The sequence below is a fragment of the Onychostoma macrolepis genome, chromosome 22 (genome assembly GCF_012432095.1).
Source record: "Onychostoma macrolepis isolate SWU-2019 chromosome 22, ASM1243209v1, whole genome shotgun sequence".
NCBI classification, from domain to species: Eukaryota; Metazoa; Chordata; class Actinopteri; order Cypriniformes; family Cyprinidae; genus Onychostoma; species Onychostoma macrolepis.
In genome coordinates, this window is record NC_081176.1 from 22114758 (window position 1) to 22133041 (window position 18284).

At 34.8% G+C, this 18284-nt stretch overlaps 1 protein-coding gene across 6 annotated transcripts in view; it reads right to left on the reverse strand.

Moving 5' to 3' along the window:
- camsap2a (calmodulin regulated spectrin-associated protein family, member 2a) overlaps positions 1-17448 on the reverse strand; it is a 45094-nt gene extending 27646 nt beyond the window's left edge. For all 6 annotated transcript variants that reach the window (XM_058760795.1, XM_058760793.1, XM_058760792.1 and 3 more), the window contains exons 1-2: positions 16801-17448; positions 11657-11916 (exon numbers count right to left, since the gene is read on the reverse strand). In XM_058760795.1, coding sequence (XP_058616778.1) covers positions 11657-11916; positions 16801-16939 — 399 coding nt within the window. In that variant the 5' untranslated portion in view covers positions 16940-17448. The remainder of the gene's footprint in view (positions 1-11656; positions 11917-16800) is intronic.
- Positions 17449-18284: the final 836 nt, after the last annotated feature.

Below are 18284 nucleotides of genomic sequence, written 5' to 3' on the forward strand. Positions count from 1 at the left end.
CCAAACAATGGTAAATGTGACTGATTTAAATACAGGAAGTGTGCTTTCCCACATTGTCTAATACTAGGGCTGCACGATAAATCGAAATTAAATCGGAATAGCGATTAGACAGAAGCTGCGATTGTCATGCATATCTTTCAGTGAAGTACGGTTCTGTGATCAGCAGTAAATCTCCATCCGAAGGCCAGAGGGTGCTCTCATGCAGAAACTCCAAATAAATGCCTATAGCGGTAGCTGGATAAACTGCTGCTGGATAACTGCTTTTATTGATTCAACATGGCTAATAAACACACGACTACGACAATGTGGTTTATCTGAGTTCTTATTATTATAATTTTCATTATAATAAAGTACATTTACAATGCAATGCTTTTATCACTGCTTAGAATACTATGAAATATGTTGCGTGCCTTATTCTGTGTAAAAGAAGTCACATCTTCAAGGATTTAGTTCAAACACTCAGCTGATGTTGTGAAGTGATTTTGTAGTAAAAACATGTTATTAAATGTGGAATTTTCACGTGCTTTCAGACAGAGCAGCATTTAGAGCCGTAGTTCACTGAGAAGCTACGCAAACAGCTGTCATTATCGCAAATGATTTCTTCGATTTCATAATCGTACGATTATATCGTCTGCAATTATTTTGCGTAGCTTTTCAGAGAACTACGGCTCTGTGTAGTAAATGCTGCTCCATCTGAAAGCAGGTGATGAAAATTTACTACTAATCACAGAACCGGCTTTACTGACAAGATTCACATGACAATCGCATTCGATTAATCATGCAGCCCTATCTAATACTGCTTTCAACATCGCCCTCAGTTTATCCATTTAAAATAAACAAGCAAAACAGAGGATCATCTCCATCATGGTCACCATAACCTCTAAGTACAAGCAACTGAAAAATAACCCTGCCATCTCGACCACAAATTAAACAGTGGCTGTCTTATTAAAAGCCTTGTGTGCACAGAGAGAGATTAAACACTTAAGACGGATTTTGTTTTGTTGAAAGCAAACCCCAGTGAAAGAAACTGGTGGGTAAACAATGAATCAGAAAACATCGCAAGGAGGGTCAAGCACATCTAATAAACAGTGTTCATGTGACTGCCCTTCCAGCTGACTGACGTTAAATGTCTCTTAAGCAATTAACTGTCATTGCTAATTTATCACTGGTCTTGTTATGCTTGCTAAGTGTTCCTTAATGCCTTTTTCGAGATTACATTTTTTTATTCTTGTTATATATACAGTATATTAACATTGTTTATGCTGAATGCTAAATCTTCTTCTTTTTTGTTTACGCACTTGACAATCATTGTTTTTTCTTTCTTTTCTGAGAGCACACAATTCCTGTTTGATGAATGCTAAATCTTACACATTCCTTAGCACTGCACTTTTTGCTGCCTGGGAAACTTTCTGACCTTTCACTGTAAATCTGTGTGTCCGTTAAGACGAACAGGTAGTTCAGAATGTCACAGCACAGCTTTTCTGTCACATCTGACGTGTATGAACGCAGTTCAGTGGAAAGATTCACTCTGACGGATCCCAGTGACACTGAGTTATGCTGTTCAGTCAGCAATTTCTCTCACTTGAGTGGGTCTGATTTCCTCTCCACATGAGCTGTGACACTCCTACGTCTCATCATAGAGAAAAAAACTGAAGACGGTCTGTTGCATAAGAGCTGAGCTTCTCGTTTAAGCTGATTAAATTTATAAATCCTTTTATTGATTAAACATTTTGCAGTCTGAATGGTCAGAGCGTGCGCAATGATTTGATCTCCTGGCTTGGGTTAAAGATCTGTTCATAATATCTTCAAACGAGAGATCAACCACTTATTGGTTTATTAATTTTTGGGCTCAGCAAGATGGGGAATGAGATCGACTTATGTTGCCTGTTGGATTCGAACCTGTGTTTTTTATGTGATCATCAATGTCTGGAGTGAAATTTACCCATTAAATGTTTCTTCTCTGATTTCCCCAAAGAAAGAATTTTCTAATCATGCATTAATATTCACGTTCCCGTTGAAGATCTAAAACAAACACAGCCCACAAATATAAAATTAGGCCGTTATATAATGCAAAACCCATGTGTCCAAAAGCAACTTTTTCATATTTATCCGTCCTTGCAGAAAGGAGAAACTGTGCCGTAATGAATTTCTCAAAGCTCTGCCCTGTGTTTCCACTCCCAGCAGTCATTGCTCTTCACAGCATCACAAATGCACACAGAAATACACACATCTGGGCAGGGCTGTATGGTTAACAGAAATAAAACCAAAAATCATTGCTTAGTGTGATTATCAAAATGCAAAGATTGGCATTTAACTGAATAAATATTGTATATGTGCTGCATGATTTGCCAAAAAGAAAGAAAGTAAGAAATAATTTTTATTTTAAAAAAAACCCTGTTCATCTCTACAAACAAACACAGCAAACCTACTGCTTGAAAGAAAGAAAGAAATTCACAATTTATATTTAAAAAAATAAAAATAAAATAAAATAAATTATAAATATAAAATAATATAATATAACCCCCCCACAATGGGTGCAGCCTTACATCTGGGTGAGAAAACATTCTATTCTGTTCTGTTCTATTCTATTCTATTTAGGTGCCTTAAAATATAGGTTTAATTAGGGATGCACAATATTAGATTTTGCTGATATCTGATATTTTATCCGATAGCCAATGCAGATATCGATATATATATTTCCCCTGGTCTCTCCTGCTTAGAAATTATAAACAAATTATTTTTAATTTTGGTTAGTTTTGAGCAAAAACTTTAATTAAATTATTTTTTGATGAGAGTTGAAAGCCTTGAAAATAACATAATACATAAATCAATCTCTGCTTTATTTTTGACAGATGCAGTTGAAACTTTAACATTTTATTTGTGGATCTAACATTAATAGACGGCCTAAAGCAAAAGAGCTGTAAAAATTCTAAAAATCTTTTATTTAAGTTTTCATAATCCATTTGAAAAAAAAGATTACTGAATAAATCCATATATCAAATGATTTCATTTACAAGTGTCATGTTTGTGATTTTTATTCATGTAAGCTAAAGATTCTGATATTTAAATCAAAACAGACTCGTGATTTTAAGACATCGATACTGCTTTGTTTATTCAGAAACATACCAGCCGTGACCACTAAAAAACAGCACTGACACGTTAGAAACGGCTCTTTGTAAACAGGCTTTTGTTGGAGTCGGGCTGAAGACATTCTCCTCTGGGGCTCCCTTGCCACTCTAGGACCGCCTGAGACTAAACCACACAAAACCACATTTGATCAACCTGCTTAGACATTCTCATTCGAAAGCCAAAAGGCACTTTAAATATTGCAAGAAATTTAATGTTTAAGATAAGAGAAATAGTGATAGAAACAGTGATTTCCATGTTGAGGTACATTTATCTGCAGAGTCTGATTGGTGAGAACAAAAGCATCATAGCTGCCAGCCAAGAAAGACACAAGATAAGCAAAAGGCCTGAATAATGCTGATATAGCTTCGTGCAACCTTTCCTTTTAATCCTCAATTTGAAGATTACTTTAACCTTGGCTTTTTGGGATTTAAATTGCACTTTGCACTAATGGATCCACCTTGCAAGCACGCTGCCTCCCGCCTTTACAGGGCATCGCTATGGCAACAGAGCATGTGCGAGCAGCGGGGAGAGGGAAGCGTCAGGCTGGGATGCCTGTGTCTCTTGCAGAGCAGAGCTACAGCTTTCAGCCTGACCGTGACTGTTTGCAACGACGCAGCATGTTTGTGATTGACAAGTTTGTGGGCATTAATGTGGGAATATCAACAGAAAGCAGAATAAACAGGAGCTGGAAGTATAAAAGTATAGCGCCATGGCTTAGCAGTTAGCTCTGCATACATGCATTGAGCAGTAGTGCTCTTGTGGGAAATGCAAGTTCAATTTTGAGAAGAATCTCTAAAGCGGGAAATACCCAATCACCATGTGCACCCGGGGAGCCTGCGTCAGTAATTATAACTCAGAATTTACTTTCTGTAACTGTAACTACTTACAAGAACTTACACGTTCTTAATAGTTCACCCTAAAAAAGAAAATTAGTTTTCATTTACTCCTCATCAAGCATCTAAATATAATATTTAATATTATAGAGGAATTAAAATTACATTTCCCCAGTAAATCGCAATTCTCTTTTGAAAAGGTTCACATTTAATTAAGAAAAGTGTGAAAATGCAGGATGTTAAAATGTTAACATGTCTACGTCACGGTGTGGGGAGATTTGCAAAACACCGCCCAAATGTATACGCAAAGAAATGGGGTGTAATTTTTATTCTCGCTGTAGTATTGTTATTGCCGCCAGCGCCATGTCCTGGAGACGCTGTGTTTCGTTGTGAAAGCTAAAATACTTTGTTTGGGCTTCCAAAAGAGGACACAACTAAAAATCAGTGGTTAAGTTGTGTTTAAAACACTGTTCCAGAACAGTTCAACCCAAATATTCGAGTATGTGCAGCACATTTTACGGAGGACTATTTTCTGAACCTGGGAGTAGCCTTCCAGCTGTGCACAAAGGCTGTTTCTACAAAGTGGGGCAATTCCAACTTTGCAAGGAAAGTCTGGGGCTTCTGACTCGCAGCCTGTAAGTATGTTTTCATATTTAAAGAATTTGCTACCGACTATTCAAATGCTAGTTTTGAGCTGTGTGAAGTAGTGCTTGTTGTTTGTTGTTTCTCCAATCACAAATGCAGACATGGTAATGTTTACGCAGCGCAATGCAAAACGACGAGTAAAAAGACATTATTAAAGTCATTATAATCAGTAATTACAACAAATGCCTCGTTTATAATGGGTTTTATTGTTTTTCTGTCGTCGTGCCAGGACACGGCATCACAATACGTTAAGAGGTGTAACATTTCAGTCACACGCACGAGGTATTCCGCCAATCACAACGCACTGGATAGCTGGCCAATCAGAGCACGCCTCACTTCTCAGAACAATGAGTTTTGTAAAAAATCAACGCGTTTCAGAAAGATGGGGCATAGAGGAGCAACAATAATGTACAGTATGTGGAAAATGTGTTTTTTGAACCTTAAACCATGAAAACACATTGCATTATACCAAATAATGTTCTTTTTAGAAACGTCATATGACCCCTTTAATATTATAGACAAATTAAATGTACAATGACCTTTCATAAAGATTTCCATTTTATTAATTAGAATCTCAAAATGCAGGAAATACCCAATCACCATGTGCGCCCTGGAAGCCTGCATCAGTATACTAACAATTACTACACAGAATTTACCCAAATCATATCTAATTACTTACAAGAACCTAACAAAAAGTACTGCCTCCATTCACGATCGGCAAGCACTGATGCCAAGAGACAAGAAGTAGGTCAAGTGTGCATACGGCGCTGGTTTGTGAATTATGCATAAGTCTATGTCTCGAATGCAATAACTTTAGTTCGGGTTCACACCATGCAGATGTAGGCCTATGTAAACTACATACTGTATGAAATATGAGTTCTTGGACTGCTCAAAATTGAGACGGTGAACTTAAAGCAATGTAGTCACTGCATTGTATTGCTGTTCATTTTCTGTATAAATTTAACAATCAAGCATTTTTCTCCAGAAATAAAAATGTTCTCAGTGCTGCCACATTGTCAGTTCCCCGCTGCGCATGTATGTAAATAACATCCATCCCTGAGGAGCCCACAGAGCTAAATATGACTTTCTCTCTTATTGTCTGCCAGGGCCAGATATAGCATCATGTCACTGAGAGGCTGCATACTTGCATCTCTGGTGTTATAATTTACACTTGTCAAAACATTCATTAGTCTTAATTAAGCACAATTCATTCTCAGAGTAATGATGCAGAGGTACTGATCTCTGTGGACTGAGCAGTTTGTACCAACATGAAGGCACAATCTCATTACACACTGAAAAACTTGTAAAACTTTGCTATATACACTATACTCAAATTACCGTATTGTCCCGAATATAAGACGACCCTGATTATAAGACGACCCCCCTTATTCCAGATGTACCTTTTGGAAAAAGGCTTTTTGAAAACCAAATCTTGTTTTTTTTTTTTTCTCTCTCTGTAAAACACATTTTTTCTTAAATTATTTTCAAATTGCATATTTTTTCTATTTTAATTTTTGTTTTGAAAGTATAGTAAATACTGGTAAAATGTACCAACAATGACATTGAAAAATATACACTTTTTGATATACCATTGAAATAACAGGTAGCCCATCTGAATTATGTAACATTTAGGCTATCCATCTCATAGTAGCCTACCAAAATTTTATTATCAGTAGAAGTGAAATCTTATTATAGTCTTCAAACCTGGATACTGTCTTATGTTTTAAAATCACTTACAGAGGAAGTTTGGTCCCATCAGGCTAACATGAGAGTCACGACTCATGCCGCTGTAAGCTTTTCTTTTTCTTTTGTTTTCACTCGCGATCTTTACAACACACATTACATTACATATTTCATGGCACACTCGTGTTATGCGTTTGTGGCGCCACCTATTGTTGTGGGTGTATTACTGACATGTCAAAGTCTAGACCCTGAATATAAGACGACCGCGTTTTTTCAGATGTATTTCCAAGAAAAAACATCGTCTTATATTCGGGTCAATACAGTGATACACCCATTAAAGAAAAATAATAATAAAATATATATTTTTTCTTTTAATTAAAATCACATTATGAAATAAATATTTTTCTCCAATACCCAATGGCCACAATTATTGGTAGCTCTAGAAATTGTTTTGAGTAAAATATCTCTATTCCCAATCATATTTGCATTTTTGCAATCTCTATTCCCAATCATATTTGCAGCCACCAGAGTGATTATATTTATGAATATTTAAGAATAATTTGGAACACAACTATATATTAATTGTGCTCAAAATTATTAAGTCATATTTTATATAAGTCATATATTATATACACACATACAGAATTAAATATATACATATTTACATATATAAATATATAACATTTAAATAATTTTACAAATCTCTCTCTCTCTATATATATATATATATATATATAAATGTTTGTTGTGCTCAAAATTATTCAAAAATATTCATATTTTCTATTAATTCAATATATAGTTACAATTATTTAAATAATTTTACATATATGTGTGTGTGCATTTATTTCTTTTTTTCTGCATGTTGTATCACATCTACAGGTGCTGTTTGATTACCAGACTGATATAAAATTAATTAAACCCTGAACACAAAGGCTATTATGATAATTTTTTTCTCACTGTGGCGTGACTATGTGGGTGAGAGTGTGAGCTGCGTATGTATGTATTTCTGAGTGAGTCTATAATGTAGAATGAATGCGGGGTTGTGTGTGGGTGGGCGGCAGCTGCAGGAGCACATACAATTCTTCAGAAGAGAGAGAGGGAGAGATGATGAAGCAACAAAGACATTTTCCATACAAGATTTTCCTTACATGTTTGAATTAAAGAGTTACATTTCCAACACTTCCTATACAGTCCATCCAACCCATTTATGCAAACTAAGAATGTCATTATTATGACAGAGCTACAAACACATTAACATATTACCGCCCAACCACAAGAGAGGTCATTCACATACATTAAATGCAGTAGTCTTAAAGGTACAGTAGCAAAATAATGCAGTTCAATTATAAAGGTCAGCAAGAAAATGGATCATATAAAACTAAATTATGACTGTTTTAAACCCTCATAAGCATATTAAAATAAAAATAAAGTGTATAATAAAGCCCTTTACTGTCAAGAGCATTTCAAAGCACAAGCAGATGTAACTCTGATCACCTCACGAAACTCTGACAGGTTTTGCCTCTCACATCCAGAATAGAAGCCCAGCTGAATTATTGATGGTAAAGCGTCGCAGTCATTCAGTTGGTGCAGTCAAACCTTATTAATGTGTGAGGAAGTTTCTGCAAAACAGCAGGACATCACAACCAAAACACTGTCCCAGCAACTTCATCCCAACAAACAAGAGATAAGCTAAGCAAATGGCCTCTAAAAGTAGCATTTTTAATACAGAGAATATGAAAAATCAATCTTGGTCCATTTTGATAACCAGTAACTGATATAATGTACGTAAAATGTTTAAATGTATGAAAATACAAAAGTATGTTCAAAAAAAAAAAAAGATAAAAAGGAAAGGGGGGGGGGGGGTGTAGGGGGTTGAACAAAACATTTTGGAGGACTGAAATCTATAATGGAAACAGTGTTGTGTGATTAGTGGCTGGGTTTCCATCCAATGTTGCTAATTTAACTTATACGCAAATTTGGAATATCGCATAAAACATTTAACGAGTCAAAAGAGAACAAAATCGTCACTTCCTGGTAAACTGGCACTAAATAGCCTAAATAACACAGTCGTGTAAGACAATTATACAGAAATACTTTGATGACAGACTGCTCAGGCATTTCAGAATGACAATAATAACATTTCAGATGCTGTGGAACGAGATCAGTCCTTTCCAGTCAAGTTATCCCGTCTCATAACGCAAAGTCACATGACTTTTTTGATGCGCTTGGAGGAATTTATTCGCAAAATGCATTTCCATCTCCCATTATTCACATTAACCCTTTTTCGCACAAGTCAAAAACCACCTCAAGCGAGCGTTACACCGTTTTTGCGAATTAAGGGATTTTTATTCTAAAAAATCTTTTTCCATCACTCGTTTCTCATGCGATACTTCAAAATGCTCATTAAAACAGGGTGATGGAAACCCAGCTAGTGTTTCATTGATGAGGGTAGGTGTGGGTGACATGATCAAAATCTTATATCATGATATGAGTAATTTTATTTCATGATAACTATACATCGTATACATAGTTATTTTTGCTTTAAATAATGTGTTTATTATAGCAAAATTTTTGATACCATAGAAATTTCATAATTTGTGTCACCAGTATCAATATCACAAAAAACTAATACTAACCTAAATTTAAAAAAACAAACAAACAAAAAAACTCAAACTCACTGAAGGCAAGTAAACAGTCAGCAATTAAATAATAATAATTACAAGCAACAGGACAAAAACTACAGTAGAACAAACTGTGTAAATTAAATATATATATATCGTCTTATTAAAGTTACAAAAGTGATTTAGTCAAGAGCAGTGAGAGATTTTCTTTCTTTTGTTGTTTGATTAACATGAATGACAAACAGCAGGAATATCAGACTGCTGTCACTTTAGGAGCTACCCGGATCCAATGTACTGTTACACATGTGTTTTCTTTCTCAGCTGTTTGCTTTCACTTAAAGTGTCATGAATGGAAATGGGCATGTAAAACTGTGGAAAAACGGGATTTTGAAGAGGGGGCGGGAAGAGGAGAGAAAACAACCACAACAACACGCTCATACAGACAAATGAATATTAAAATATCTTTAAAACAGAAAGAATAAAGGTAGTTACTTTCTATTTACTCTTCTTTGAATTTTCGTCGCGTCATCGCGTTCATGATCAGATGTACCGCTGTATTAGCACTCTTATTTGTGTGTATTTCACCTTGAAGAAGACATGATATTTGCGCATACACAGTGCCGGTTTATGTTCAGAGCACAAGTGAATATGAAATATGAAAACTGATGACGTAGATGCGTACTCTCCAGTCACGGCAGCCAATCACCACTCCGAATTAACGCATATACGTCACTTTTCGTGACGTTGGTTCATCTTTGCTTTTTGAACCGGAAGCACGAAATTTCTCCAAAAAAATGAAAAATAACCACTTTTACCTTAATAATAGACATGAGTGCTAAAGTTGTTTTCACTGATGTGCGTGTTGTATGAAGCGGCTATAAAAGTGCCAAAAATACGTTTGTTTAATACTCTCGCGCACTATGAGTATTTTCTTTTACGCGAGCGCCTCCCTGACAGCGTTTAGAAACAGTCTCTCATGCATATAGTGAAATGAGTTCTCTTTCAATGGCTTAAAATCAGTTTTTTAACTGCAATGCTTAAAGACGTGTGCAAACAATAAGGTTTCGTGACCACGTAGCACAGCAACGTCACGTGAGCTTGGAACCACAATAGAAACAATAGTCCAAATTCTCTACCGGTTGACAAATTTCTACCAGTTAATCTTGTCTACCAGTATATTGCCCACTCCTAGATGAGGGTTTAGCTTCAGGGTTATTAGTTGAAAAGCTCCACTGAGTCGAAATCATCTAGCAATAATAACTCAATGGAGGTGTAAAACCTTTCTACACTCAATTTATAATGTAGTGACAGCAGTATTTTCTCAAAACGGGTAAAGCCACAAAGCTGAAAAACTCGCTCCCCGGAGCGCCAGGCTAAACAGGTTAAAGCTGAGCACAAGACGACTGACATATCTTGTAGTTGGGCAGCTTACTGTAGCGGAGCAGACAGATGGACGGCTTTCTGACACTAATGAGGATTTGTGGGCTCTGAGTTTGAGGTGCTGAAATGTTCATTGGTTCGTAGAGATCAAGCCGTAAAGGTCTGGATCAATGAGCGCAACTCTGCGGTCGGCTACATGCAGATACAATAGCTTGGGGACTTATAGAGAAATAACTACCAGCAGTGTGACGTGACCATTTAATATAATTAAAATAATCAATTCGTCATGGGAAGCACAGAATGGAGTTACTAGTATCATTATGGGCAATATGCAAAACGGTTATTCACACAGCGCAGAGATTGTTTGTGATGATATGTGTTCGGTTGAGGATGAGGAAGCCAGAGGCACAGCAAACAGTGGCGCGGTAATTAAATATCAACAGGAAGTCGCTCATACAACAACAGAACTCTTTATATATTTAAAGCAGATGCTATGAGCCTGAAATACATCTTCAATTAAACAATGTGAACACACTGACAAGATAAAGGACATAAAACTGAGAGAGAATTATGAGAGGTCTATCCAATCCTGATCTTGGGCCTGCTTTTGGTTTAAAGACAACACAAAACAACACATTTTACTTCTGTAATGTGATGTATTCCCAGGGGTGAAGGATATATCTGCAGGATATTGGATACTGGTCAATATTTAATTGATTCATTTAATCGTTCATGCATATTTCTTCTATTTTTACATTTAGATTAGCTCTGTCATCATCTATCGCTCACTTAAAGCAGTGTTGTTATCAGTAACTAAAACTATTAAAAATATTTTTTTTTCTTAAATAATATTGAAATAAAATAAACAGTAACTAAACTAAATAAATAAATAAAATAAAATTTCACATAAAACACTGAAAAAAAATTGGACAATTGTTGCAATTGTATATATGCATATATAAATGTATATATTCAGTATATATATAGTATATACACACACACACACACAATATTGCACAATACAATATTGCATACATTTAATTCAGATACCAGATAAATCAGTCATTGATCAATGAAGTACCTTTAATTATAGCAGAATAATGAGCATTAAGGGTCACTGTCTGATCAACATTGGTCACAAAATGGACCAATTCAAATGGACCGTTCAAGAGTGGGCTTTATCTGCAGTCGTTGGTCAGATAAGTAACAGATTTAACCACATTTGAAAGTGGCCTGAATTGGATGTCAAAAAATCTGATTGTGTTTTTTGCCATTTATGCATAATATCCGAGATCCACCTGTGTCAAGATCACTGAAATACAATCAGCGTTTCAATGAAACATGTGAAAGAGCAGATTCTCTCACCATCTGAATGGGTTTCTTCTGCAGGTCTCTCTCGGTCACCAGTCTCTCCTGGTCGGTGACGTACAGGCCCTTCTGAGCCAGAGCTTGGATGACGGCGTCATGACCCAGCAGAGGTTTAACGGCATCGCTCTTCAGAATCAGACTTCCTGCTCGGCAGTACAGCTCAGCTGACAGCAGCAGACCCACCACCGGAGGCTTCAGGTGCTCCTGCTCATACTGGTCCCTGTAGAAAGGCTCGCTCAGGTCTTCTGGAACACTGTCTGCATGAGGACAGAACCACAAGTAATGTTAGCCATTTTGTAATGAATATCCAATTTCATGCTGTACATTATAATGTTGTGATGCCTTAATTCACTTTAGCATTTAAAAAGATTTTAGTTGTTAGTGGGGGGGGTCAATCATAATATCGGCTATTTATTTGTTATTGGCCATAACATGAAAACTGTTTTCAGATTATCACCGTTGGTATTTAAATCTAAATACATAATATTCATCACATTCATTAGTCACGCCAGTTTTTGCATTCACGTGATTACAGAACACAGTGCAAAATCAATAAAAATTTTAGCAATCCTGCAAAATTTGCAATTTGACCACAAAATAATTGCAAAAAGTGCAAAAATCTATTGTCACGTTTGTAACAAAGAAACATGCAGGAATGAGAAAATAAGACACAATATTCACATTTGGTAGCATTTAAAAAGACAAATATTTTTTGGCAATTTTATTTATTTAGACAAAATAGTATAGAATTCTAATATGGGCTATTTATCGGTTATTAGCCTTTAAATATAAATATATAAGGTTCATCATATTAATCAGTCCCACTAGTGCAAAATGAATGAAAAAAAATTGCAGTCCTGCAAAATTTGCAATTTAACCACCAAATAATTGCAAAAAGTTATTGCCACGTTTGTGTAATATCGGCTATTTATCGGTTATTGGCCATAAACTAAAAATAATTAGCGGCTTATTAGTATTGGTATTAATCCTAAATACATAATATTCATCGTATTAATCAGTCCGACCAGTTATCGCAGTTCTGCGATCGTGGAATACAATGCAAAATCTACAAAAATGTCAGTTGTTTTGCAATCCTGCATAATTCACAACCGTAAAATAATTGCAAAAAGCGCAAAAAGTTATTGACATGTTTGTTCGTTTTAGTAGTATCCTTATTATTAATTTTCTGCAAAACTCTAGAAATTACTACAAGATTTGATCACCAAAAGCCACAAAAATATTGTGAAATCCTGGTGGAACTAATTACTTTCAAATCAAGACACCTTCACTCCGTTATATCATAGACAGCTGAGCTGGCGAGATTTTTTTTTTCTGCATTTCGAAGATCAAAGTACTTTTCATCTTCAGGATAGCTAAATATAGCTAAAGCTCGGTGTTTTCCGATCCTCTGTGCAAGCGTAATTTACTCTCACCCGGGAAGATGAAGGAAAGGAGAAAGCCCTTAAAGGAAGCGAGACGGTGTCTACCACACAGCTACAAAATAAAAAAATATCATTAACACGTGTTCACATGCTGACAGAATAAATGGGTTCACAGATCCGAATGAGGTCACCGTATCCATGGAGAACGAGATGTTTAGCTATTTATGGAGACGGGTGAGAGTTTGGGAGAAAGCTTGTATCCTTATTACCTGCACATGCTTTCAATTTTCTGTGTTAAACCTGATTATGGTAACGGCAAATGAACCATTTGAACCATTCCGTACCAATGAATGTCTTACAAGAGATGTTGACAATACGCAAAAACGACAAACTACCTTTAATGTTAATTCATAGCTTTCACAAAAGCTTTTAAAATGGGTCTATATGATAAAACAATAGATGGTATCAGAGCCACAAGGCGTTGACGGTGTAAGTCAAAAATATGAGTGCCGGGCCGCGGTTGCCATGGCAACAGTAGGGAGGCTGATCGATTCCCCTGCCATACGTATGTATCCAGGAGCTCCTCACGAGCCTCATCAAAGACAGATGGAGAGAGGAACTACACAGGTGCTGAGATTCTGTGCCTTACAGCCTAACAATATGTTCAGTATGGTGATGATTCACTATGTTTTTGTCAGCGATATAAAATGAAGTGATTTCAATGTTTTTAATAGACATTGTAATTAATTTCTGCAAATCGGTTGAAATGTGCATTTCAGTTGATTTAATCTGTGAGGTGGTTCAAAAGTGAGTAAGATTAAACAATTAAATAGCGTCTTCAAAATTCACAGACGTTTTTGTGTGGCATTTTTGATGTCGTTTTTTTTTTTTAATTAGATGAAAAAACACTGTTTTTAAATATATATTGTATTTGACTTTTTTTAAAATATGTTGTATATATGTTGTTACTTACTGTATTTTACTATATACATATATATACAGTATATATGTGTGTGTGTGTGTGTGTGTGTGATTAAAAACACTATATGCAGACTATTTTTTAAGTACATAAATATAATTTACATATATTATCAAAAGGCTTTAAAAATATATATATTTTGAATTACATTTGAATGTTTTGCATACGACATTTGCCTTATAAAAATAAAATGCTAAATATATATGAGGATATGTTTATGATAAAAACACAAAATGATCCCACAGATTTCTAGATATTTTCACATATAATCTCTAAATTAACGTGGAAACAACATTTGACATATTTTGTATTTAAATATTTATATTTTTACTACGCACTATGTATGAAGGCCAGTTACACCAATAAAAATGACTCACCTAAATGATGTTTTCTTTTTTTAATTTCTGGGATAGTAATAATAATAAAAAATCTATAGCCATTACAATATAATTAAAAGCCATGCTTAAATTGCTAATTATCCGATTTTTATTTCTATGCAGCTTTGTCAGTATTTATTTATTACGCTACAAAACATATTACGCCAACCTTTTAACTTAAACAAACTATTCAATTAATTAACTTATTAGAATAAATGTGAAACTGATCTGCCTTTTATGGCCTGGCAGTTCATCTCTCAAAGTTGCCTCACTTTGAAGTTTATTTCATGCATTGATTTTCACAATAATAAATCCTTGGTCAGTTTTCAGAAAGCAATGTGCTGAATGCATTGAAGAGATGAACCGAAAATAGAGTGCATGCCATTCAATGACCAATTCATTATCTCTATCTTTCCCAACTGACCAAAATGGATCAATGGAAAGGCTTTTATGGACTTTAAGCTGACAACTCTCTTTCATTCAAACAACTGCTTGTATTTCATTTTAACTAGTCTGCTGGCATCATACTTACATATTTTTAAAGCCTGCTACATTATGCTTTAAATATTACTAAAATGTGTTGATTTAATCATTCTTCGCATTGAGAAATGTAGGCTTTTATCAGTTGTTCTGACATCTGACCTAAGGTTACACCTCAAGTCAACAAACGGGTCAATAACACCCTTAAGGCCTGTCAATCAGCCTACTGAACATTACCATATCCTCACCCTGGAGTTCAGTGTCTTGTTCATTGAATTTAAGGTCACTTTAAATCAAAGATGCTAAACAATAACCGCTCTGACAGCAAGAGTTGTCATTTGTGTTGTGCATGGGCCTGAAGACCTGACTGCGCATTTTAATGAGACGAGAGGACCTAAAGGAGACCAGATGGCCGGTGGTCGTCAGTTAGCCAATCACAATGGGTCTGTGCTGTTAAACTGAACATAAAGCTCAACGCTAGCTGCCGAACAAATCCGGATGTCAAGCGACATGATTGAATATGAATATGTAACTACATTTATGACCATAAGGTCAGATTCAGGATACAACGTGAGCTGTGCAGATGAAATTAGGAGATGATTCATTTTGTCACATTGTTCACCACAGTGTCAATGAACACTTTTGAACTCTGTGACACACACACACACACACACACACACACATATATATATATCACACTTTGGTCCTTAAGGGTTAACTGATATTCTGACTGATATTCTGATATCAAGTCAATCCCTTTGTGAAAAAGTGTGCTTCAGTGCGTTATTGTACTTGTAGTGCACTTCAAATCTTATTTGTATATTTAAAAAAAAAAAGTGCACTTTCCTGACTGTTTCAAAACACACTTAAGTACACTTGTAAAATATCCACTTTGTAGTAATGTCAAATTAAAAGTTTTACTTGAAAGTATATTTTAAATCATTATGTTTTAATCATCTTTTGTCATGCTTTAATTGTGATATGTTGACTAACACACTAAAGCACATTCGATTATAATTTGATTGTTTTATTCAATATTACATTTAAAGTTGATGTATTTTAAATGTACTAAATTGCAACTTCATAATTACAAATATGTCATTGAAAATTTATTTAAATACATAATATACAAGCTTCAACAGAAATGACATTAAAATATATTTAATTTTATCATAAATGCTTGTCAGTACACTCGGTGGTAGCCATATTTAAACTATAATACATTTAATTAAATCGCAAATAGCATGCAGTTAAGTGTCTGAAAACCTTACAGTCAGTTCACACTTAAGCATATTCTTTTAAAATATCATATTTCTGTAATAAGTACAGTTTTTGCTAAATTTGCTTAAGTGTACTTCTTTTTCACAAGGGTCTGTTTTAGTTTCTACATATAAATGCAAAAAACATTGTGCATATATTATGTAAAGTGTCTCGTTTATAAAATGATGGTAGGCTAACCATTAGGGCATGCTAACAACACATGCTAACACCATAACACTGAATGATATACATTTAGCGTGGTATTTACATCAATGTACTACAATGGTACACATCTACAAACCATGCAGTACTTGTTTTGTTAGTGTTGGATAAGATTTGACATTACAGCATTAAGTAGTGGATACAGTAATAAACAGTGGTTACAGTTACTTAAAATGCAATTGTATTAAGTTACACATTGTTGAATATTAACATTATGTAACATAATTTAATACAAAATCCTTCTTTTAGGGGTATGCATGAACAAAATGCATTTACTAACACTCTGAATATTACATTATAAAATGCATTCGTATTAAGAGTTATATTTACATTTACATATTTCCCTATTTATAACTGATACCAAATGCATTCAATGCAACACATTGGAAATCAAATCAAGAGACAAAGATGATGGTGGAGAAAGAGAAACACGCCACCTACCTGTACCAAAGGCTTTGGCCACCAGCCATGTGAGGCTGGCTCTGATTTTAGCTCTATTGAAGTCATAATGATCAAAAGACTTGATGGCAGGAACAATGAAAGTGTTTTTCGGATCTCTGGAGTCGGTCAGATCTCCCATATTCACTGCTGCAGTGTCACATCCAGCACTCACAACGATGACATCTCTCCGAAGGAATTCAACGCATCAAATCAGACTTTTGCTGTTTTCTCTCATACATAGATCAGATTTTGTAACATACATGTGTCAGGTCGCTGTTCAAACACTCGGTTGGGCTTCTTTTCACATCTATTTCGGGCCGATCCGGTAATAAAAGTGGGGTTCTGCCCATAGAGCTTCATCCATTCTGGTACCCTATTTGATTTCGGCAGTTTTTCTGCTTAATGTTCCCTCATGTCCCGAGTTAGAGGAGGCGGTGGAGGTGTCGCTGTCTAAAAAGTCTTTGTCTTGTTCTTCAGGACGTCGCCATGCTCTGGCCACATATTCCCATCTGGATATTTACGGTTATTCTCCCTCTATTCATCCAGCGTCCTGCGGTCTCCCTGCAGCGGTGTGGAAGAGCGAGCCTCTGCGCATGCGCGCTCCGCCCAACACGCCAACAACCCCAAACTGGCAGAAATTGGGACTGTGCTAGAAATTGGATCCGGTGACTTTTTATAAGATTGATTTGATCATTTTATAATGGAGAACCATTATAATATTCTATCTATCTATCTATCTATCTATCTATCTATCTATCTATCTATCTATCTATCTATCTATCTATCTATCTATCTATCTGTCTATCTGTCTATCTGTCTGTCTATGATTCTCCATTATAAAATGATTTACCATTAGTTCCCCAATGTACTGTATTTATTATATTTTATGTATTATTTATTTATTTATTTATTGTGTTTTATTTAGGCTACTATATTTTATGTATTTTGTTTGATTCGTTTACTGTGTTATTTATTTATGTTTTATTATTTTTCATTCATTCATTATTTTATTCATGTATTTATTATATTTTACTTATTTGTTGTTTATTGGTTTTACTTATTGTTTTAATTGTAATTGTAATTTAATTGTATTTTTATATATATTTATTTATTTACCATTATTTTATCTTTTATTTAATATATTTTATTTATTTATTTATTTACGTGTTTTTTTTATTATAAGCAGATAAAATAAGTACAATAGATGAATTTCCCAAAGATTTGTTTTTGTCAATAAAGGTAAAAATTTATCTTAGTGACCTTAAATTTTTGCTGAATATACATGAAAATATACATAAATATATGATTTTTTAAAATTCTGAATATTAATTTTTTTTAATTATAGGATATTATTAACCGATATGATAATATAATTAATAATAATAATATAGTGTGCTATGATTTTATTATTAAAACATCATTATCATTTATTCTAAGCAGATATAATAGTGTCGTATGTGTCATTAATTAACACAGAAAGTGCA